The sequence below is a fragment of the Alligator mississippiensis genome, chromosome 7, assembly GCF_030867095.1.
Source record: "Alligator mississippiensis isolate rAllMis1 chromosome 7, rAllMis1, whole genome shotgun sequence".
In the NCBI taxonomy this organism is placed as follows: domain Eukaryota; kingdom Metazoa; phylum Chordata; order Crocodylia; family Alligatoridae; genus Alligator; species Alligator mississippiensis.
The window spans coordinates 76,021,490-76,045,720 of NC_081830.1; the positions used below are offsets into that span (position 1 = coordinate 76,021,490).

At 42.4% G+C, this 24,231-nt stretch overlaps 1 protein-coding gene across 5 annotated transcripts in view; it reads left to right on the forward strand.

Moving 5' to 3' along the window:
• Nucleotides 1-24,231, forward strand: part of FNDC3B (fibronectin type III domain containing 3B) — a 362,994-nt gene that overhangs the window by 158,402 nt on the left and 180,361 nt on the right. For all 5 annotated transcript variants that reach the window (XM_059731146.1, XM_059731145.1, XM_059731149.1 and 2 more), the window contains one exon: nucleotides 19,202-19,278. In XM_059731146.1, coding sequence (XP_059587129.1) covers nucleotides 19,202-19,278 — 77 coding nt within the window. The remainder of the gene's footprint in view (nucleotides 1-19,201; nucleotides 19,279-24,231) is intronic.

Genomic DNA, 24,231 nt, shown 5'->3' on the forward strand with positions numbered 1-24,231 from the left:
TTCTCGAGAATAAAAGCTGTCATGTATACTAAGCTGCTAGGTGATAAATGTTTTGGAACAACAAGTGAATTTTACAGTCAATATTTAATTTTTATACTAGCTGACAAGTGATTCTCCTTTCTCTACTTGAATGTTTCCAACATTTTGGAAGTGTCACTAGAGAATGGTATTCTGGATCCACAGTTTTGATCTGAATACATGTCATTTTGGCAACTGTTAAACAATATTTGTTGTTTTTTTTAAGTTAATTCTTTCATGTTCTCTGCATTGAAGATAAAGTCTGCACTGACTTCTTTATCTTTTTTGCTGTCAGGTTAAAGGTAGGGGGTGCTCGATAGGGGTAAGGGTGAGAAAAGAATGAAGCCATATGCTCGATGCTTGTGTTTATTTGTGAAGAACCTAGTACTATTGTGGTATTAGAAGTAAGTATTAAGTTATTGTTTAAAGAAATGTTGAACTGGAAAGTGAAAGTGGACCACGGGGTAGAACTGTGTTTTTGGATCCTGTCAGAACCCAATAAGCAGAGATCGAGGTTTTCCGTTTCCCATGGACTTTCCCCTTTCTCGGAGGAAAAAGCGGATTTCTCATTTTACTGGAGAAACTGGCAGATTTTGCTCTTTTGCAAAGAGCTTTCTGCAGGTGGGCAGAGTTCCAGCCTGCAAGGGGAGTGGGAGGAGGGCTGTTGGGCAGGGGTGCCATGTGGATGTATATGGAGTACCTGTGTTTAAAACCTGCAGCAGTTTCAAAATAATGTAAGCTGTTTCCATTCTTGAAGAACAAAGTCGTTAGTAATTTGTTTATATGCAAATTTTGTCTTCCTCTTCTATGCGCTTAGGAAGAGCAGGGTCTGACAGTCGAGGGATCGGGGGGAGAGAAGATGGGAGAGCAGAGAACAAGGGGGCTACCTGACCCCCCAGATGTATATTTGCTGCTGTAACAGTGGGAGGGGGACAAATTCAAGGCAGATATCCGATAGTTAAGATTCTATACCTGGAAAAATATAATAACTATATAAATTTTCCTTATACAGAGTCTAATGATTGGGGGCTCGTCTTGTAATCTGGGCTGTCTTATATTTGAGTAAATATGGTACACCGAGCACTTTTTAAAGTGTGTGCGTGTGTTTAAGGATGCAGACAGACACGTAGCTCTCCACTGTAACTAAGAAGGCTTTGCAGGAAGGCTTTTTATGTGCGTGTGTGCCACACGCACACACACATATACATACCATCCAGCCACTGATCACTGCCTCTTTAACCCACCGTAGGAACCCGCGCACCTGTTACAATATACACACCCACATAATGGTGCTCCCATGCACCCGTCCGCAAGGTTTCTTCTCCCTCAAACCCTTTGTCTCTTAGTCTTGTCACCAAATACAGGGTTTAAAACTCAGTTCATTTGCTGTCTCTTTCACTTGAGGACCCGCTGCTATTGTTGCTGCTGCTGTCCTCATTGCTGTCTTCCGATCCGGTTGTCTCGACATCCTCTTCGCTGTCGCTGTCCATTCCCCCGCGGGGGGGTCAGTCTTGAAAGATCCTGTGCCAAGTGTCTCTCTGCCAGGTGGATTTGGCTGTGACCCCACCCTCCTCTGCTGCCAATTTTCTGGTAGTAGGACTGGAGTTCAGTGAAATTTAACACAGTCGACCACCTCGAGGTTCATGTGCCTGTACATCAGGACGTTCCTAGACTTCCACAGAGCTCTTCTAATTCAGGATACGAGCTGATTGATGTGGACTGACGGACTCCCCTGGTGTTTAGTCAGGTGCCCGTATGGCACCACCTCTCTTGACAGCTGTCTTGCCCGTCACTGCTTTGCAGAGCCGCTTTACCTTCTTCCACACCTCCTTGACGTACAAGCAGAGCCATAGGAGGTGATCAATTACTCTCTGTGGCTCCTTGGCAGATTGCCTTCGGTTGCCCCTCATTGGGAGGGCTTGGTGGGCTATCAGCCAGTTCAGGTCTTGGTGGTCTTTACTCAGGTCCTTGTTCTGAGTTACAGCGGTCACCTGGACCAAACAAGTTCACTGTTGGTTCCAGGAGGGAGGGGAATTTAGCAGCTATCTGGGGGCCTGCAGCCAGTTTCCTCTAGCAACTGCCCCTCCTCCCTGCCAGCCCACGCGGTTTTCAAAGTGGGAGCTGGGGGAAGGGAGTAGAGGGAGCTTGTTTTAGGGGTTTCCTAGAATTGTAGCCCCCACCTTGGGAGAGCTCCAGTACACCCATCCCACCCTTCAGCGGTGGCTGAAAAACCCTCATACTGAACTCGCTTTGCTCCCTTTCCTCCCTCCCATTCAGAAAACAGCTCACCGGCTGTAAGGCAGGCAGGCCCAAGTTTTACAGCAGATGCTGTTTTGAAACATCTTCATCTGACCCCTCATACAATGAGGGTTCAGATTTTCATCTGATCAACCATTTTTGAAGCGGTCTGCAGCCCTGTACTTGCTTGGTCATGGTGATAGACTGCTTTCTGTGACCAGATTGGACGAGAATTGTCACTTCTCTCTGTGCCGCACATGAACTGCTGCAGCGCTTGCTTATAGAGGAGGAATCTCTTGTTGCAATTGCAAGCAAAGAGACCATTATGAAATTAGCTGGCAGTGTCTTAGAAGCCATGACAGCTGTGATTCCAGAACACTAAATTGCTTTTTTTCACTTTGAATCCTGCTTTAGCATTTTTCCCTAATTATTCTCATGGAACTGCAAGACTAAACTCCCAACAATGACATATAAAATGTGAAATGACATTTAAAAAATGGTGTCCTAGTTTGGGAGCATATATTGGGAGACTTGTGCTTGCACCTCAGGAAAATTTTGCCATGAATCAAGTTAATTCTGATAGATTCTCATTGTGTAGTTTCTAGAGTTTTAAGTTTATGCAGTTTTGTGATACATTCTTTGCATTAAAAAAACTTAGTGCCCAGCACCTGCCTCTTACTTCAAGTCTGGAAGCCGCAGTTTTTTGCATGTGCCTATGGAAGAAAAGATTTGCTATTCCTTTGAAAACAGCTGTTCTAGCAAGCCGATAAGTATGTAGAAGTGATCAAAGTCATGACTGAACTCCTGTGGAATTTGGATTGGTGCAATGCATCAGATAATTACGATTGTATTATCATCTCCTCTAGGGATGGTGACTTGGGTGTGATCGCTGACAGAATTATTTATGCTTATGTAGGGTCTCAACATGTGGTTTCCAAATACTAAATGTCTCATTCTATGACATTATGTAGGTGGCTAGGTAGGTAGATATTCTCATTTTTTCCAATGAGTAAAGTAAGTCCCAGGGATTTCAAATGATTCATCTAGAGCCAAGAATAGAACCCATTAATCCTGGCTCCCAGCTTCCCGTTCCAGTTGCTACTCATTCCTTTTCTGGGCTAGGAAGGTATTAGATTGGCAGTCAACTGTAGATTTAGCTGTTTATGAAGTGTGCTTTTTTGCTTTGGGTGGATGAGTATAATATAACCGTCATTACTTAATTATCACCTAAAGAAAGCATAGGAATTATAACTCTTATCTTCTTGGTAGCATATCTGCTACTATACTATATACCATCTAATTGTACAGTCATATTGTTGCCATGGGAATGTAATAATTGCATTGAAGAAATAATAATTGCAGTAGTTCTCTTGTTTTGTTAATAGAGCAGAGCACTGGTATTAGGATAATTATAGCCATCTTTAAAAGGGGTGGGATCAAAGCTGACTGTTTATACAAACGTTAAGCCCATTAAGGGGAACAAACCATTTATAAATGAAAGCATTTTGTATAGCATGCTGCAAAATGAAAACCCAGAACAAAGACTGTTGCATCACTACCCGCTTCTGTTCCTTATCCATAGTTTGGGTATCTTGCTCTACCCTGAAATGTTCTACCATGGCATCAGGTAACACTAGTAATAAATTAATTTCCCATGCACAGATGTGGCTTTCAAACTAATTTCCCAATGAAAAAATATATCTGGTACTTTCCATCACATAGTTTATATGGTTTTAGAGTCCTGACCTCTTCTTAGGCACGTGAGCCTTAGATATACCTTAGGGCCACTGCTAATTTGGGCAAAAAAAAAGCCCACCAAGCCTATCAGGGAAAAATATGGTTTATCAATTGGCATTACAGTTTTAACAAATGAAATGCTTGTGACAATGGGGAACTTGCTAATGTATCATAAGTAACCAAAGAGTCTGTTTAAAAAAAAAAAAATTCTGCCTAACCTCAGTTATAGGCAAGGTTTAATTATTGTCAAGATTCTTCATGAAAACAGGCCAGGAGATAACAGAAGAAAAAACAACCCATAAATCCGCAAGCCTGGAGTTTTTCATATATGCATGTGGTGGGTATTTAAATTTGTGCCATCTCATTAATTTTTCTGGGAAGGATTATGATGTTACCCAATCATGCCTTCAACCATATCTTTTGTGCAATTAGAAGTACAGTTGTTTTGGGATCAATACAAGATGGATTTGCAAGTGTATCAGCTGTAGTGAAATGCACAAAACCTTGATTATGTTCTTTTATTTTAGTTGTTTTAAAATCAACTATTCAAACTTAAGAAATGCTGGATTTAAGATTGCACAGGCAGTATGATACAGTCTCTAATTACACGAGCAAATACCTTTTTCCCTAGGCTCTGTCTCATTCAGTTTAAGGAATAGACAAGGTCATTTTAATGAGTAGCTATTCAGTATTTTGTTTTCTTCTTATTGTTTGAGACATAGCCTTGTGCCTTATTTCCTGCATGCTATTTAAACTGCACTCTGAAGAATGAAGTATTAATTTTCTCATGGACTTTTTTATGGTGCTTGTTGCTATAACATCTGAGTCCCATGCAAATATTGATGAATTTTTTTTCACAACGGCCCTGTGAGATGAAGGTGTAATATTTCTCCCGTCTTACAGAAAAGGAACTGGAGATTAAAGGTCAAAGGTATCTAGTTTGGATGCTCCATTTGAGGCACCTAAGCCTAGGTTTTTTTCAGAGGACTTAGCTTTTTAGAGAATTCTTGTACGTTCAAAGCACACTTACTTCCGTTATGGGTGTTAAGCACTTTGGCAAATAACATCCAAGCATCTCAAATTAGGCTTCAGGAAAACGGTGCTCACTTGGGGCTCCTATACAGGAGCACAGAGGCTGCTCCAATGCCCTGGAATTCCAGCGCGTCCGTCCAGACTCGGTAATTAAGTCTTCTGGATTGTGGCATTTACTGCGCTCCAGCAGCGTCCTGTGTCTCGTGTCAGCATCCCCACACTTCAAAATGGCAGCAGCAGGCCTGGATTAATGCATAGGCGAACTAGGAATGTGCCTAGGGCCCTAAGTGAAGAAGGGGCCCAGTTTTGCTTATTTAAATATTATAATTATTGAGTGAAAAAAAAAAATAAGGGCCCATGAGTTTTTGCCTAGGGCTCAGGAAAGGGTTAATCTGGCCCCTGGGCAGCAGGTCGCTTGAACTAAAGCTCATCAAACAAGGTTTAGTTCAGGTGCCCCTGCTGCCATTTTTAAGCGCGGGGGCATTGGTACAGGAGACACAGCAGGGCTTATTGCAGCTCCAGGAGCCACTCTAATTAAAGCTCCGTCCCCCACCCCTGGAGTATGTGTAAAAGTGCCCCTAGTGATCACCTGTGAAAAGTTTGACTTATGTGACTTGATCAGGTTCCTGTAAGACCTCTAGCATGGGCACGGGTAGGAAGAAGTTTCTTGAGGCTGCGTTCAGTATCCTTAACCAATGAATTCTACATCCTTTCCCCTGCTTCATAAACAATGCAAGTAACAAAGTCTAATTCTTTGGACAAAAGCTGTCTTTGCTTCTCAGCCCTGATTTCTCGCTAAAGTAGCTCCATTCTGTGCACTGAATGAGGCAGGGGGTCTGTGGAAAAAATAATATGTGATCATGTAATTAAAGACTTATCATAATGCAGACACACAAGGGAGCTAAATGAATGTTGCTTAGGCAACCTTAATTCTGGCACTTCCTCTTCTTTTTTTTTTTTTTTTTTTTTGGCTGTTTGATTTTTACAAGCTGAAAAGTGTTCTTTTGGTACAGATGCCTATGTAGTTTCCTGGGATTTTAAAAGCAAAATTAAAAATAATAAAACCCCACAAGAGATTCTACCACAAACCATCACTAGCATCTGCAGTCTTGTAGATCTGCATCATTCAGATCTCTACCCCTTGCGTTAGAGGAGTAAGTGATAGCAGTAGTAGATTATCATCTCCTGTGTGGATCAGGAGTAGAGGTGGATGAGATGCACACTTTGTCATTGGGTTTTATTGATATTTGGTTCTGGGTGTGGCTGTAAACTGCATTTGACTGGAGGGCCTGGTAGCAATGCGGCAGGGCTACTCATGGCATGGTAGCTCCTATAAAATACCACAATGTTGTAATCTTCAGAGTAAGGCAAGCATAGGGTGCTGGAAAACCCTATCCTCCACTGTCTTGTGGGTACTCCTTGGCTGGAGAAAAGCTCAGGAACATCACCAAGAGAGAAACATGTCCTTGCTGAGGTATTAGACAGTCAGCAGTAGTTCTTGGATACTGCCAGAGAGCAACAGATACAACCATCAAGGCACTGAATGTCTGGACTTGGTCTGGCCTTTGTACTTAGTATTAATGGTCTAAAGGGAGGATGGTAGGTCTTGGGCAACCTCCACTCCTCCGTACACTTGTCTAGGCATACACGTCAAAGGTACAAGTGGATTCACAGGCACCTGACTGGACCTTTTATGTGTACACCACGATCTAGAGGATTGATGGTTGCCTACTTTATTGGCATTTGCTGACAGCAGAAGAATGGTGCGATTCAAGAATCTCAGGGCACTTTTATGCATGTTCTGGAGATGGAGGAAATGGCACTTTAATTAGAATGGTTCTGAGAGTTGCTTTAATTAAAGCGCCACCCCGTCTTGTGTATCAGCAAGGCACTCAGATGGCGGCAGGGGCAATTGAATTAAAGCTCGTTTGAGCTTTAGTTCAATCACCTATGCTGCCATTCTTAAGTGTGGGGGTGCTGATGCGCAAGATGCAGGAAGCAGCTGGAGTGCGGCAATTGCCATGTTCCAGCAGACTCGATTAATTGAATCTGCTCTGACGCACTAGAATTTCAGTGTGTCAGAGCAGCCTCCACGCTCGTGTATAGACAGCCCACACACACCTAGAGGTGGTGTGCTGTACTGGGCAAAAACTCTTGTATGCTGGGCTTTTTGTCCAGTCAGTGTGTGCACCCTCTGCTCAGCTGGCTGAATTTTTTTCTCCTTGCAGTCTCTGGCCTATTCTCACCTCACTGGTTCCCTGGCCTGGTCGCCTTGCTCAACTATTTGCATTCAAGTCACCCTGAGTATCCAGTTCCAGTCTCTTTACTTTGTCAGTCCCAATTTTTCCCAATCTAGACTGGCAACTGAAAAGCCAGGTCCTCTATTATACGAAGAGTCAGGCAGTGTCTAACAGGTGGAGCTAGCAGCTCCTCTTAATACAGTCAGAAAGTCCACGTACTAAGTTTTCCAGGTGAACTCTGTGAATATTTCTAAAATGCCATTTCTTTTTAAATGAAAACAAAAGTTCTATAGCTCGTGTAAAATCTTCCAAAGCCAGCAATCTTTGCGTGCTGTTCAAAGCTTTACCTGCCTGAAAACTGCTGGGAAAGACTCCACCTATTAGGGATTGCGGTGTGAGAACTGATGGTGCCTGAGGGCTCCATCTTTTGAAGGAGCCTCCAGATAGTGGTTTTTTGTTTTTTTTTTTAATTTTTCCTTCTCTCTCTCTCTGACTCTTCCCATAAACTGCCTGTATGACCTGTTATCGGTCATTTAACTTCTTGAGAAAATGTGGATGATACTTCTCTTCTACACAGGCTTCTGAGATGTATCCATGAATACCAAGTGGCGATCAGATACTCTCTGATGGTGATGATGAGGTGACAGAAGTACCTGAATAAATCTGCACCCTTACTTGAGAAGTCAGCACATCGTTATACTGACATTCACCTTGTAATTAACAGCTCGTCAGTTTCATGTTGCTGAGAAAAATTTGATCAGGCACAACTATGGTTTTGCATGATAATTCACTAATTTCAGATGTCTTTCAGTTGACTTGTTTTTGTAATTTCTTTCGATAGTAATTCCAATTTCTTTAACAGTATTAGCTGTTCTAGTTAACTGATTTTTAAGCAGATGTTTGTCTCTTGTCTTGTAGTCTAGACAGCCATGATTTACGATCGGCAACCCATCTGGTGAAATGCCATGGGATTATGCCTATCTTTCAATGCTCAAAAGATTGCAACATACTCTTTGCAAGTGTTTTCACAGTGGCAACTGATGAGCCAACCATCTGAAGGGGTTTATTGCAGGAGCTGAAAAGAAATCTTGACTTCTGCTAACTTGTTATGCAGATTAGGGCAGCAAAATATATCATCCCCACTAGGGGTAGGTGGGAATTTTTCCAATGAAAGAGATTTTCATCAGGAAAAAAAATATATATCTGGCAAAGTAACTTTCCAGTTTTGACCAGAGTGGAATTTCTGATTTAAAAACAAGAATAACCAACCCAGTGCTCTACTCTAATAGCCAGGGGTCATGGGAAATCAAGAATCAAGTCCTTGCACCAATCCTAGAAACATATGGCACTGACAGACAGCATCTGCTCTATTTTGTTGTTTTGAGCAGGACATCTCAAGCATTTTTGAGGGGATTCAGACCATCTAGACCATTCCTAACACGTGTTTGTCTGGCTTGCTCTTGAAAATGTCAAATCACAGGAAGCTGAACTCAACACCCCACCACTTTTGAATGTGGTGGCATCCCCAGTTGAGTACCATAGTTGGTGCTGCTTCAGTTTACCTTAGTGCTTCTCAATTGGGTTCTGCTGCCTCCTGATAAAATTGTCCTGTGCCTGCTGCAGGGTCAGTCCGGGAAGGGTTGGGACACATGCACACGCTCCTCCTGCATGAAGGCTGTGATTAGCCTAAAGCAAGCAAGCAGCTGCCTTGTACCGTGTTCCCTTCCCGGTCTGGCTTCTCCCCAAAACAGGCATGCAGGTGGGAGTCTTGTGCACCTCTGTTTCTGGGGGGAATGTGGCAGGGGCTGGCCTGGAAAAGGTTGGGGTCCAGGGAGCTCATCCCAGTCCTAATGCAGCAGGAGTGTGTACAGGGCAGTTTTTTACCTAGCAGCTGCTGCTATAGGACATGTGAGTGGGGGGGGGCTCGTAGCACCCTGTTTGAGAACTGCTGCCCTAGAGCATCCTATTCCACCTTTAGTATCTCTCTAATTAGTTTTTCTTAATATTTATCTTTAGTCTCTCTTGCTGCAAACTAGGACTAGTTTTTTTGCTTTTGGTGATAGTGGAGAACAGTTGATTTATATTCTCTTTATAACTTCAAAAATCTGAAAGTTTATCTCCACACCTCAATTTTTGTCCCCCTTCCCTCTAGAGTAGACAAACCCAGTTCATTCAAACTTCTTTCACAGGTCACATATCTGTAAACCTCTATTTTTTGTTGTTCTTCTCTCTTTTTTTCTACAAGGGTGATGCACAGAAACTGGGCACAGTGCTCCAGCTGAGTCCTTGGCAGTCTGTAATAGAATTTTTTTCTGTGTATACCAAGAATACATCATAGAAATAGCTTTTGCCTTTTGTTAACTCGTACTCAGTATGTACACCCTAAATCCTTTTCTGCAGTACTCTGGCCTAGACAGTTAGCATTTTTGCTTTTTATTTATTTATTTTACTACTTGCTTGTGGGGATTGAAGCAATAAATATCTCTGCCTTCTGTTTCATCTGGCTGTTTTAGTTATGTTACCTGCTGGTGGTTACAGTTGTTGATCTTTCTCTTATTTCTAAGTTATTTATAGAACTTTTCCTTTAATACTGTAATTCATTTGGTACTTCAGCCTGATTTTTGTGGCTATGTGCTTGCACTACTCTTAGCCATGTGGCCTTGTTTTAACACTTTACACAAGTCGTTTTTATTTTATTTTTTTGATTTTTCAGGTCATCAGAGCTTCTGATATAGCCATATTAGTTTCTAACTGTGCTTTTTCTGCCTTTCTCCTCCTCAGAACAGCTTGCAGTTTTGCCTTTAATATGCCCTATGAAATGCTGTCTGTCGTGAATTTGTTTTCCCTTAGAATTCTTTCTCAAGAGACCCTACCTGCCGGTTCCCTTAATTTGTTGCTTTTTTGGAAGTTAGTTGATCCTATTTTGCTCTGAATGCTGAATATCCAACTATTGTACAAAGTGAAGCAACTTAAATAGAAGAGCTGGGGAAGAGACTATTGCAGAGGATCTCATAACCTGGTGGGTATGGCACTCTTGATGTAGGGGATTGAGGTCCCTACTAAGAATCACTGAAAAACTTGCTCTCCCACATTTCTGGTAAGTGTTATAACTGCTGGGGAGTGTTCACTGTCTCGGGGAGCACAGTTTGTGATTTCAGTTATGATCCAAGTCAAGCATTTAAACTAGAGTTAAGTATAGATATGCTATATAAGCTGGTCTAATAAGAGATATCAGCTTTACCCAAAGAACCTTGTCTGCGATACGCAGTATAGACTTTTTATAGCAAGCACCTCATTGTGATATTTTGGGGCAAAATGAAGCTGAGCTATTCTAGTTAACTCGTGTGCTTTCTTCATTACTGTTGCTACAACATATCCTGAACTGTATGACCATATCTTCAGGACACTTATTTGTGGGTTAGTATTCTGCTGAATAAGGAAGTTCTTGGTTTGGGAGCAGCAGAGTATTAGCAATTATGCCTTTCTTTCTATGAACCACTTGTTTCTATAAAAAGAATCAACTTGCATAGCCTACCACTGCATAACTCCAAATTGGGGCCATCTTTGGTATAGGGTGATTGAACCTTCTATTGTGCTCAGACAGGTCAGGTAACCAAGGCAGCTAAAGTAGTAATTATTATTAAAATAGCACAGACCAAAAAGTGTGCATGCACAGCTAAAGAATACACTTTATTAGGAGTAAAGAGATGAAAAAGCACTTGATCTTTATTCTTGGTATATTTTAAGTGAGTTTACCCTGATTTTTCAGTTTCTTTACACATATGTACAAAATCATCTGTTAAATCTCGCCCATAGCATGGTATAATCTAAGGCAGTGGTCACCAACCAGTGGATCTTGATTCCCCTGGTAGATCTCAGAGCCCTCCTGCAGTAGATCTTGGAGCCTCTTGGAGTCGATCTGAGGCTGGAGTGGGGGGCTCTGTGCCCACGTGCATGAATACATGCATGTGCCCCAGGCCAGCAGGTCAGTCCATGGGGGAGGGAAGGGGCAGGGGCTGGATTGAGGCCCCCACGGTGAGCAACAGTGCAACAGAGGCAGGAGCAAGGGTAAATTAAGTGGGGCCCCGGCCGAGTGGAATTTACCTGCTGTGGAGGTGCATCCCCAAATTTTTTCTCCATCTACCTTGATCTGCACCCCCCTCCCCTCCTTCCAGACTTACCTGCTGGGTGGGGGAGTGGGGTGGTGGTGGCAACGCATGGTAGATCTTGGCTGGCTTTTAAATGCCAAAGGTTAAAAGGTTGGAGACCACTAATCTAAGGTTTGAACAGGGAAATTAAATCTACATGCCGAAGCGATGCATAGTGGTTTTCAGAGGGAAATTGCACTGAAACGCTAATTCTAACGCTACTTTTGGTTTAATTTATTTTTATAATATTGCATACGTCTTGCATATAATATGCATCTTTTCCCAAAAAAATAGCTGGTGCAAATGGAAGTGCACATTATATATGAGAAATACAGTAAGGGCGGGTTGTGCTACTTATTGCAATGGAGTAGAGTCAGCCCCCTAGCTGTTCTTGGTTACTTATCAGCATTACTAGGGAAGATCTCTTTTTTTTCTTCATACTGTCTTTCAAAAACAAGATACATATTATGTTCTGGGTAGGGGTGCACCAATGAAGATTTTTTGGGCCGATACCACTGGTCGATTCAATAATGAGCCATATTGGCCGATACCAATCCGATTGCCAGTATGCAAGAACAGCATCTGGCTGGTAAGTCTTTTGGATGAGAAGGGGAATTGGGGGGAGGGGGGGGAGGCTGACTGAGGGCCCCAGTGGTGAGGGAGGCAGGGGCTGGGACTGGGCAGCTGCTGCCCAGCTGGGCAGGGTGGGGGATGGAGCCATGAGCAGCTTGTCCAGGGGGCATGGGGTGGGGTGGCTTCTGCTGCTGCATGCACCCCGAGGGAGGCATGGGGGGGGGTGCATGCCGCCCTGGATCTGTGCTCAGGGTGAGGGCAGGCTGCCTCTGCGGGTGGGGCTGGAGGGTGCACTGTGCTCTTCCCAGCAGGTGGGCTGGACCAGAGCTGCACTTGGACGTAGCACAACCTGCTCTTACTGTATTTCAATTTCCACCATCTATTTTTGGGGAAAAAGATTCATATTGTATGCAAGATTGGAGTAGGCATGTATACTCTATATGTAAGTGTGCAGAGCTCTTTGTAATTAACTCAGCAGTTACCAACAGTTACTGTATTATGATAGATAACTTTTTAATTCTAAAAGAAATATAGTTTTACCCCTGCTGCTTCTTATAGGTGCCGTACTGGTATATTAGGTGCTTATATGATTATATATCCATTGGCTTGTGAGGTTCCTGTCCCTGTCTTTGAGGGCTTTTTAATGTGCTCTCTCTGTCTCTCTTGTATTACTGCAGTTCGTTGCACTTTTACTGCCCCACCTGCACTAACACTAATTCAGCAGACACGGGACTGTTTTTAACATTTGAAACATCAGAAATTTCAAATATCCTGTTCTTCTCCACCCTGCCAGACACGCACACTTTCAGCCCCTCAGAGCCTGCTATCAAAAGTTTCTCCTTCTCCCAAATGTGAAGTTCCCTTCCTAGACCAGCTTATGCTCACCTAAGGTTGAGGACTCTATAAACTTTTGGTCCTGGAGCAATGATTTTTTTTTTTTTTTTTTTTTTTTTTTTTTAAAGATCCATAATTTTGCAAGGGGTATTGGGAGGCTATTTTTCTGACATTGCCCTGCGCCTTGCATAGCCTTTTTGGTCTTTACAGAATAAGTGGATATAAAGTGTTGCCATTCTGCTTGTATAATGTCTTCACGGCGATGTTACATAACTATGGGCCAAGGGGCAATGCAGTAGAGTATTGGAGATCTGCAATTCATGGCTTTTCAGAATGTGTCCTCCCATCGGCCTTCAGTCAGATAAGCTATTAATTACACCGTAAGATGGTGGTATGCTTTGTATATGAAAGGAATTTTTTTAGATAGTTAATTGAGGAGCAGACCAATTCTATACAGTGGTGACCAAATTACTTAAATTGCTTGGCATGTCATGGCAAATGTGTTGTTTAACACAACTTCATATTGGAGGCTAGAGAAAGAAATGGAAGAGTCCAATTCTCTTTCCAGTGTCTACTTCAGAATAGATTATAGATACGCTTGAGAATAATGAAATAGTAAGAGAGAGGTGTGTGCACAAGGGAAGGAAGAGCCTGTTTGTGCTTGCTTCATTGAGGAAGTAGTTCTGGAACAGCTGTTAATTGGTGTTAAAATGACAAGCCCTTGGATTTCTGCCAAGGTCAGCAAGACCTGGAGTGATCCATTTGCTGAAAAAGGCCTGGGTCATTTGTTTTAGGGAAGCAGTTGTATACTGCAGGCTGTTTTTACCCTTTAATTATCTTTCCTTTTTTATGATAGTCAAAAGAGGTGCAGATACATTTCCTGGGATGTGTTCAGTGTTCCAGGAGGAGAGTATATCAATTTTAACTTGAATATTGGGATTCAGAGGGTTTTTTCTGCTCTGATTTTAGTTATAAAGCTAAAACTTGGTGAGTTTACCATGCAGGGATTTATTACAGTGTCTACTGAACTAATTGCATGTAGGCTCACACTCTCCCCTATATTTTGAGCCCTAGGTTTCAGCTGAAGTAATCAGGTTTCATTTAATTTTTCTGTTAATTTCAGTAATTGCAACATGAAATTGTGTATTGGGCCAAGTTTGCCTGAAACCAGGCCTAGATTCTCTTGAGAGATTCATAAAACTTATTAATGGAGTTTTCAGTGGATGTGGTCTGAATGCAGAGTTCATAATGAAGCCAGGTGGGTTTCAAATCCTGATAATAAGCCAAAGTAAAATGGTTAATGGAAGCACAAACCAGAACATATGTCCAGATTCTGGAGGTGACTGTGAATAATGGAATATTACTCAGCACTACAAAGAAGAAAGCAATATGTTTAGGTGTAATTGGGAGGGGGGGGGGAATTAAATATAAATTAGTGCCATTGTAGACAGGCCTCATTTGAGACATGCTGTCTATTGCTACATTGGAAGAAAAGCTGGCAAGGTGCAATGGCATAGTATGAAGCAACTGAAAACGGGGGAAAAAAAAACTTGCCATAATTGGTCTCTAAAATTTTAGAGGAAGTAAACTAAGGAGAGATTTAATTTGTGCGTGTAAAAAATGTCACACAGGAACAGGAAAGAAGGATCTTGTTTTTGCCAAAAAAAAAAAAAAGTCTTTTGTACAGTAATTAATTCAGAAAAAGGAGTCATGGGCTGAAATTGAGGTTATTAGCCTTTCAGCGGTTTGGTGGAATTTCCTTAAACAAGACATGATACAGTACTTGGAGGAGCGGGAAAGTTGACAAGCTTTCTGCCTGTCTGTCTGTGATAGAGCTGGACACATTTCTGGAGAAAAGTGGAAGCAGGGAATGTGTTGCTATTAACCTATCATTTACATAGCTTCAAAAAATGACACAAGGTTATAGGAAACATGCTGTACTATAGCTACACATGTGCTTTTATAGGAAATAAATATGTAAGTAACAGAATGGGAAGTAGAAATTCTGATGCTATTAGCATATAAGTACAGAAGGTTTATAAATAGTGGCCCTACTGAATTCATGGCAGAAGTGGGCTGCATGGCTGCTCCTTTAATTTTGCAGATTCCCCCGTGTTGTACCCCCTCTTTCCCCCCCTGTTGCTGATTGGCTGAGTGGCCCTGGTGGCCCTTGTGATTGTTGGGGGGGCGGGGGGCATGCGAGTGAACCTGCAAGATGAAAGGAGCCACTGTGCAGCCCACTTTTACCATGAATTTGGTTGGGCCCTATTTATAAACTTTACCAAGCAACTTTTTGCTTCAGGGCTAAACCTACCGGTTAATAAGGAGTGCAAAAGAAATGAATGGGAAAGGAAAACTAGCAAAATAGGACCGCAGCCTTGTGAGCTCGGTCCTGCATCCACATGTTGTAGAAAAGGGAGGTTACTGGAATGCTTGCAAGGGTATTATCACTGGATCTTACTCTGAGTTGCCAACGTTTAATGGATTCTGATTATGATGTGTGATAAATCTGATGCCTTCCTCACTTGGTGACTATCCAAAGGGAGTGCACTCGTTGTCTTTACCCCCTTGCACACACCCCAGGCTTTGGTCTGATGGTTGCTGTACAACTCCCCAGTCTGCAGTTAAAATATAGAGTCCAGTTCCTTCTCCATTTTGAACAGGGCTGGCTTTTTCATTTTGTGCACGGGGCTTTGAAAGTCGGTGGAGGTAGTCTGAATTCACACCAGTGTAACTCGGAGATTTTGGCCTCTGGTGCTCAGAGTAGAGATGTACAGAAGTCTCCCGGCTTTGTCATGCTAGAACGGCTAGGTGCAGCCCTGTCTTGTTAATAAAAGGATCATAGACTGTTCAAGCCAACCTGGTGCCAGTTTATGCCATTAGATTGAAACAAGATGAAATTTGACTGTGTTGCTTAAGCCTTGCTTTAAATTTTGGAGTTTGATTCCAGCCACCCACTTGAAATGAAACCCAGGGAGTGCAAATCCCAGAAGGAAATGTGGGTGTGATCCTAAAAAATGGAGACTGGCAGAGCTCTGTCTGCAAGTCCCTCGTTCCTTACCAATTCTATAAATATTTAAGCTGATTGGAAATAACGTTGTTTTATTTCTTCGAGTGTGTTTACTAGGCACCGAGGCTAGTTTTATTGCAGAGAGCAGACTCTTTAAGAGGACTTGTCACACGCCGGAGATGGTTTCTCTGTATTATGCAATCCCACTTGAAGTTGTTTTGATAACAGCGATGAGAGAAGAATAATGTATGCTAAAGCAATTTGGCCAGCCTTGAAACCAAGAAATCAAAGAGACCCTTTCCGAGCTGTAAATCACTCACCTGTCTCAAGTCCTTTAAAACCTGTTATCCAGATGATTTTAGGAGTTTAAGGTCATGCCTGAGGCTAAGAGTCTGACTGCATGGTGCACATTTTGATGATAAAACACAATCTTCTTTTATTGAAGTGGAAGTGTTACAGTCAACAGTATCTGTGTGGGAGTTTGATTTCTTCCTGAAAAAAGATTGTTCTTCCATACGAGCAGTTGGCAGATGTTTTAGTATTACAGGTTCTAAAGAGGGTGGAGTTAAGTGTCTTTTAGTTACTTGAGAAGTAACTAGAACCTGCTGTGTTGCTCTTTCAATTTAGTTCAAAGTCTGAGTATATATTTTATGATTAGGAACTAAACCAGTTTTGAGGAGGGCTTCAGTTGCTTGAAATGCTATGCACTTTTTTTGTATTGAGGAACATTTGTTTAATCCAATGTAGCACCTATATTATTGGTCAAGTAAATGCCAGATTATGAAGTTTTCCATTTATTTGGAATATTTTTAACAGTTGTTCAAGTATTTAAAAAGAAAGTTGCAAAAACAACTAAAGAAGAATTCATGTAACTTCAGTTATTTCCCCTTTTTTCATATACTTAAGCATGTGTCATTTTGAAGGGTTCAGTACCATTTTTGTAATTTAGTGTGATTCAGATTCTCAAGTCAAAATTTGACTCTGTTTGTATGTATTAGATGGTATGTGTAGTTATATATATGCTGTAATAAAACCATTTCTGGGGAGAGAGTTGGCAGCCCTCAGTGGTTTAGGACAAAAATTGAAATTTATATTTCTCATAATTAAAATCTGTAGAGAATTTAGATAGGAAGAATATAGATACTGAAATGGCAACCCTGGAAAATACCAGTATGAAGTATTTTATGTTTCTTGATGAGCTAAAATGGAGCTATTTGCAGGTTGCAATAACTTCTTCAAATTAATTGCACACTGACCATGTGGGGTTTTTGCCATTTTCCCTGAAACATATCAAAGAAAAGAAGTTTACTATGTGTTGTGTTTTCTAAATAGAAAGTCTCCAGAGTGCCTTAGATTTAAATTGTATATAGTGCCATAGTTAAATGGGTGATCTTTTTTTATTTATTTATTTTTCTTTGTCAGGATTTGGCCTTAATTGGGGGAGGGAGGGAAAGTGCTGCATTTCTGGTCCCCTGCTTGGTTAAGTACAGAAAAGGGTGAGGAAAGGTGATGTTTGAAATTCCCTATGTTAAATTTTTGTTTTTTATGGGCCTACCACTTTTTACCATTTCAGAAGTTGATTTATCACATTCTTAACAATTAGCCAACTTGCTAATAGTTAAACTATCAAAGCTTTCTATGCCTAAGGTAAGCTGGTAGTTTAAACAGATAACAGTAAATATAATTGAAGACAGCGTGCCAAATTTGGAAAACATGTAAATGATGCATACTGGTCTGTTGGTGTAACTGCTCATGAAGAAAACTAGAAGACAGGACTGTGGTTTAACAGAAGCAGACTATAAGGAAGCAAACGGTAGACATAGTAGTGTTTCACTTGTACATTTATTAGGTGCACAACAGCCAACTTTTCCCATTTTACCTTCTGGAAAGTGTGTTGCACCTGTTCACTAATGTGTAACTTTCACCTCGGTTCACATACGGTGACACACAGGAACAAGACACAGAGGAATAAGGATTGGTGATCAGAGGGCACTGAGGGTCTCAGCTTCTGGGTGAAATGAGAAAGCAAGGTCTTGGCCACTTTTGGTGGCTGACAGGCGGGGGATCGTCACTAGATGCAGTGTTCTCTAAAATGCTGTGTAGTCTGGAGGTGCACTGTTAAATGACTGCTGCATTTCATCTCAGAAAGGCTGGGAAGCAACTCTGCTGTGGGATGCCATGTAATGTTTACACTGTTAGCTGTGAAACATGATTCACAAGATAAACCCAGAGATTGAAAATAGGAATCTGCAGTATCAAACCTCTTCTGACCTGTTGTCTTGCTGAGATGCTTGCAACAGAAAAATGGCTCTAGTATTATTCCATAGTCAGAAAACAAGTGAAAACCTAAAGCTGGCATTTTCCAAGGGGTGCCTAGAGTCTGAAAAAGTTCAGAACCACTGGCTTGGTTCTGCTGAGAATTCAAAACACTATGAAGCTGTCATTAGACATTATTGTAGCATTGCTAGCAGGTGCCAGTACAATAACTACTTACAATATTTCTTGTTGCTTGCCTAAGAGAACAGTTCTTATATCTCACCTTTACTTTTTCAGAACAATCCAATAAAACCCGTTTGAGAAGGTTTGGTTGACTGGGGTATCTTCCTGTCTTGTGGTTGTTCTGCGTGGCCATTAATTGCCTATCCTAGTCTTAACTGCTTGTATAGAAATATTACTTCAAAATGTTGAGTGAACAAGTTCTAATTTTCCATTTTACCTAGGAATTTTTTTAGTTGTGTGGTTCAGTTTGCAATAGCTTAATGGTTATGGTACTTGCTTTGTTGTACTCCCGTCCCTCGAAGTGGAACTTGCACATCCAGAGCTACGTTCTGAGTGGAAACCATAAGCGCCTTGACTATATAACCGAATTCCAAGGTTCATCTGAATTGCTGAGATAATTAGTTTGGTTTTTGTGTGTTCTTAAATAGATAGTCATTCAAATATATGTGAACTATGGTGCAATTGGAGGCTTTACTTGCAAGCTGCCTAGAATGTGGCAGAAACTATGCAGTCTGAATTTCCTTGGATTTCTAATGAGAGATTTATTCATATTATTGATGTAGAAATTGTGGCCCATGAAAGGGCATTTAATGTTTCTGTCTGACTATAGCCACGTTGCTCAGTGGATAACAACAGAAAGGCTATATTTTTAGCTCTGTTGCAACAGTGAAAACACTCATTCAACAAAAACTTCTTTAAGTTGCTGTACAGCAGTGTCCTCAACCTGAATATACTGCTTTAAGAGAAATAAGCTATACACTGGAAATTATGTGGGTTGTTCAGTTACAATTGTTGCAGGTTTCTAATGTGACACTATTTTAGCACAATTGTACTCATTTTGTAAAAAAAATGCCTTTTCTTTATTCCCTTAGGACCAGCAGAGGTTCCCATGATGTCACCCAATGGATCCATCCCACCTATCCATGTGCCTCCAGGTTACATTTCGCAGGTAAGCAGCATCCAGAAAAAAAATTGAATTATTTTTTTTTTTAAGACGTAGGTTTGCATCTGAGATCATTAGCACTGACTCATTTGGCCAAGGATATTCTTTACTTCCTACTGGGGGAAGGATCCAGGGCATATAGGGTATGGGCATATAGACTACCATTAGGTAAGCTGGGTGCCCTTGGAATGTGTCATCTACTTGTCTATACCCAATGGCTCTTACCCAATGGTAAATCTGAGGTAGCTTACTCTACTTTTTCACAAGGGCCAAGCCACCTCTTGTTTTACCATAGTCTAAAAACATATACACAGACAGTTAACTACGAATTAGGTACCAACTACATTTGTATCCTAGTTTACCTTCCAGTAACTTGTCTCTGTGCTCATGTGCTAATACTCAAATACTATTTACAAAAGACACTATTACTTATCTGTTGCCATTAGTATAGGAAAAGGTGCAGGATAACAAGTCCAGTTTAAAAAAAAATGTATGATTTAATTGCCTATTTTAGTGATGCTAAAAGCCATAAGAAGGCAAGGATATAAAGAAAAGTTTACTGTTTAAGATGCATCAAGTTCCTGGTCTCTTAAAAACAGTCATTTCTAGATTTCACATAAGACCTTCATAAGATGGTTGAATATACTTACTGGTAGATTTTCTTTGCATCTTCTGTAAACTAAAATGGTCACACAAGCAGCCTTGCTATGGTTGGGATATAGTAAACCTATTCTGTGGCCATTTCACAGGACTTGAGCCTGATCGAAGGATCCATGTTAAAATTATTTAATTTAAAAAATGTTACTAAATGGCAAAAATACCCTTTAAATTTTTCAATATATCAAACCCTTTTGTGTATTTTAATAGCAGTAGACTGGATGTTGTCTTTTTCCTCTCCAGTAAATGTGTGGGTTGAGTTTAAATGGAATCTTGAATAGCCATGTGTGTCTGAAAAATTGTTGATGACATTACACTTACATCCCACAAATCACTGTAATGGCTCTGTGGCATTTTGATTTTCAAGTACAAAGAGAAAATGCCATAAATGCAGGAAAAATGATTATCAGTGTGGTGGTTGAAAGGATCTGCATGAAAGACTTGATTGAAGGCTAGTCTAATGGCCTAGCCGTATGGATCGGTGTGCTTTTTTGTGGGAGAGCTCCAGTTTCCTTCCAGTTCTTTTGGATTCTGGGCTTGTGGTGGGTATAAAGTTTTAAGGCACTATTTGAATTGCTCCTTACCACTCTGGTAGACCTCCAAGCTTGCTGGATGTACTGAGTTAGATTCTAGTACTGCGGAGAGATTCAAAAGTACGCACCTCTGTGGGGGAGACTTGGTCCTTGTACCTCCATTTGCAGGATCAGAACCTTTAGGAATGCACTTGATCTTTGTAATCAGGTTCTAAATTTGGGGGTCATCTTCAATCCTGGCTGGTCCCAAATGTTCAGGTAGCACCTGGGCCTAAGAGCCATGTTTTGTGCTTCTGTAAATCTGGCCCTAGTCACTTAAGCACTATTATACCCTCTTTGGAGGGACCAAGACTTGCACTGATGCTCTGTAGACTGTTGTGGCTTCTGGCTGGGTTCCAGCTGAAATTTAAGGTATCTGTAATGACCTACAAAATGCAAGTAATTTCTGAACCCAGTTAGCCTTCTTGAGCTTGCAAATACTTCCTTAGAACCCCATAATAATCTACCCCAGGAAGCTTTAAATAACTTTTAAAGAAGACAGTTAAAATGCATATTGTAAAATTTTATAGGAAAATCTGTAAGCTAAAAGATTTTAAGCATAAGAATGTACTTTTAAGGCATGTAGAAAATGAATATTTTGCCTTATGCATGACACCATGCTAAACAGTTGAAAGTCAAATGAGTTTTGTCTTGTAATTGATGTTGTAATAGCTTTCTCTGCCTTCCTGTGCTCTTGCCTTTGTTCTTTTGTATTGTTAACTAACAGGTTTATTGTATAATAATTTTAAAATTGTTTGTTTGTGGCACAATGAAGGCAAATTAGTGCACTCTGAGACATGACTAAAATATGGTTTGATTTTGGTTTGGTTTGTCCCCAGAGTGCATGTCTCAGTTAAGCAGAAAGTGGATACCCCTGTGGAGAACTATGTGCCTATTGAGAGAGCTACTGAATCCTTTTTCCATTTTTCATTGCCAAACCTTTGGAGCTGCACATATGAGCCTTGAACACTTACATTTACTATCTGATGACTGCCACCCAGGATTAAAATGATGCTTTATTACCTCTTCATAGATTCATAGATGTTAGGATCGGAAGGGACCTCAATAGATCGAGTCCGACCCCCTGCATAAGCAGGAAAGAGTGCTGGGTCTAGATGACCCCAGCTAGGTGCTCATCTAACCTCCTCTTGAAATCCCCCAGGGTAGGGGAGAGCACCACCTCCCTTGGGAGCCCGTTCCAGACCCTGGCCACTTGAACTGTGAAGAAGTTCTTCCTAATGTCCAGTCTAAATCTGCTCTCTGCTAGCTTGTGGCCATTATTTCTTGTAACCCCCGGGGGCGCCTTGGTGAATAAATACTCACCAATTCCCTTCTGTGCCCCTGTGATGAACTTATAGGCAGCCACAAGGTCACCTCTCAACCTTCTCTTGCGGAGGCTGAAAAGGTCCAGTTTCTCTCGTGTCTCCTCGTAGGGCTTGGACTGCAGGCCCTTAACCATACGAGTGGCCCTTCTCTGGACCCTCTCCAGGTTATCCGCATCCCTCTTGAATTGTGGCGCCCAGAATTGCACGCAGCATTCCAACTGCGGTCTGACCAGCGCCCGATAGAGGGGAAGTATCACCTCCTTGGACCTATTTGTCATGCATCTGCTGATGCACGATAAAGTGCCATTGGCTTTTTTGATGGCTTCGTCACACTGCCGACTCATGTTCATCTTGAAGTCCACTAGGACTCCAAGATCCCTTTCCACTTCTGTGCCACCCAGCAGGTCATTCCCTAGGCTGTAGGTGTGCTGGACATTTTTCCTCCCTAGGTGCAGCACTTTGCATTTCTCCTTGTTGAACTGCATTCTGTTGTTTTCTGCCCACTTGTCCAACCTGTCCAGGTCTGCTTGCAGCTGTTCCCTGCCCTCCGGCGTGTCTAGATTCATAGATTCATAGATGTTAGGGTCGGAAGGGACCTCAATAGATCATCGAGTCCGACCCCCTGCATAAGCAGGAAAGAGTGCTGGGTCTAGATGACCCCAGCTAGATACTCATCTAACCTCCTCTTGAAGACCCCCAGGGTAGGGGAGAGCACTACCTCCCTTGGGAGCCCGTTCCAGACCTTGGCCACTCGAACTGTGAAGAAGTTCTTCCTAATGTCCAATCTAAATCTGCTCTCTGCTAGCTTGTGGCCATTATTTCTTGTAACCCCCGGGGGCGCCTTGGTGAATAAATACTCACCAATTCCCTTCTGTGCCCCTGTGATGAACTTATAGGCAGCCACAAGGTCGCCTCTCAACCTTCTCTTGCGGAGGCTGAAAAGGTCCAGTTTCTCTAGTCTCTCCTCGTAGGGCTTGGTCTGCAGGCCCTTGACCATACGAGTTGCCCTTCTCTGGACCCTCTCCAGGTTATCCGCATCCTTTTTGAAGTGTGGCGCCCAGAATTGCACACAGTACTCCAACTGCAGTCTGACCAGCGCCTGATAGAGGGGAAGTATCACCTCCTTGGACCTATTCGTCATGCATCTACTGATGCACGATAAAGTGCCATTGGCTTTTCTGATGGCTTCGTCACACTGCCGGCTCATGTTCATCTTGGAGTCCACTAGGACTCCAAGATCCCTTTCCACCTCTGTGCCACCCAGCAGGCCATTCCCTAGGCTGTAGGTGTGCTGGACATTTTTCCTCCCTAGGTGCAGCACTTTGCATTTCTCCTTGTTGAACTGCATTCTGTTGTTTTCTGCCCACTTGTCCAACCTATCCAGGTCTGCCTGCAGCTGTTCCCTGCCCTCCGGCGTGTCCACTTCTCCCCATAGCTTTGTGTCATCTGCAAACTTGGACAGAGTACATTTGACTCCCTCGTCCAAGTCGCTGATGAAGACATTAAAGAGTATCAGTCCAAGGACCGAGACCTGCGGGACCCCACTGCCCACACCCTTCCAGGTTGAGACCGACCCATCTACCACGACTCTTTGGGTGCGACCCTCTAGCCAATTCGCCACCCACCGGACTGTGCAGTCATCCAAGTCACAGGCTCCTAACTTGTTCACCAGTATGTGGTGGGATACCGTATCGAAGGCCTTCCTGAAGTCTAAGTATACGACATCCACCCCTCCTCCTGTGTCCAGGCGTTTCGTAACCTGGTCATAGAAAGAGACTAGGTTGGTCAGGCACGATCTGCCCGCCACAAACCCGTGCTGGTTTCCCCTCAGCATAATCTGCCCTGCCGGGTTCTCACAAATGTGAGCCTTGATAATTTTTTCAAAGACTTTACCAAGGATGGAGGTGAGACTGACCGGCCTATAGTTGCCCGGGTCCTCCTTCCTCCCCTTTTTGAAAATGGGGACCACGTTAGCCCTTTTCCAGTCCTCCGGGACTTGGCCCGTGCGCCACGAGCGTTCGAATATTCCTGCCAGTGGCTCTGCAATGATGTCGGCCAGTGCCTTCAGCACCCTTGGATGGAGCCCATCCGGGCCTGCCGACTTAAAGGCATCCAGTTCTTCCAAGTGACTCTGCACCATCTCAGGGTCTACGCATGGAAGTCTGGCACCTTGCTGCTGCCTCTCTACAACCCCAGTGAGAGACTTGTCGTGCCCCTCGCTTAGGAACACTGAGGCAAGGAACTCGTTGAGGAGTTCAGCCTTGTCCCCCCTGTCTGTCACCAATTGTTTCTGCCCATTTAGCGGGGGTCCTATTCCTCCCTGGGCCTTCCTTTTACTCCCTATATATCTAAAAAACAATTTCTTGTTTTCTTTTACTTGGGTTGGCATCCTCAGCTCCATGGTA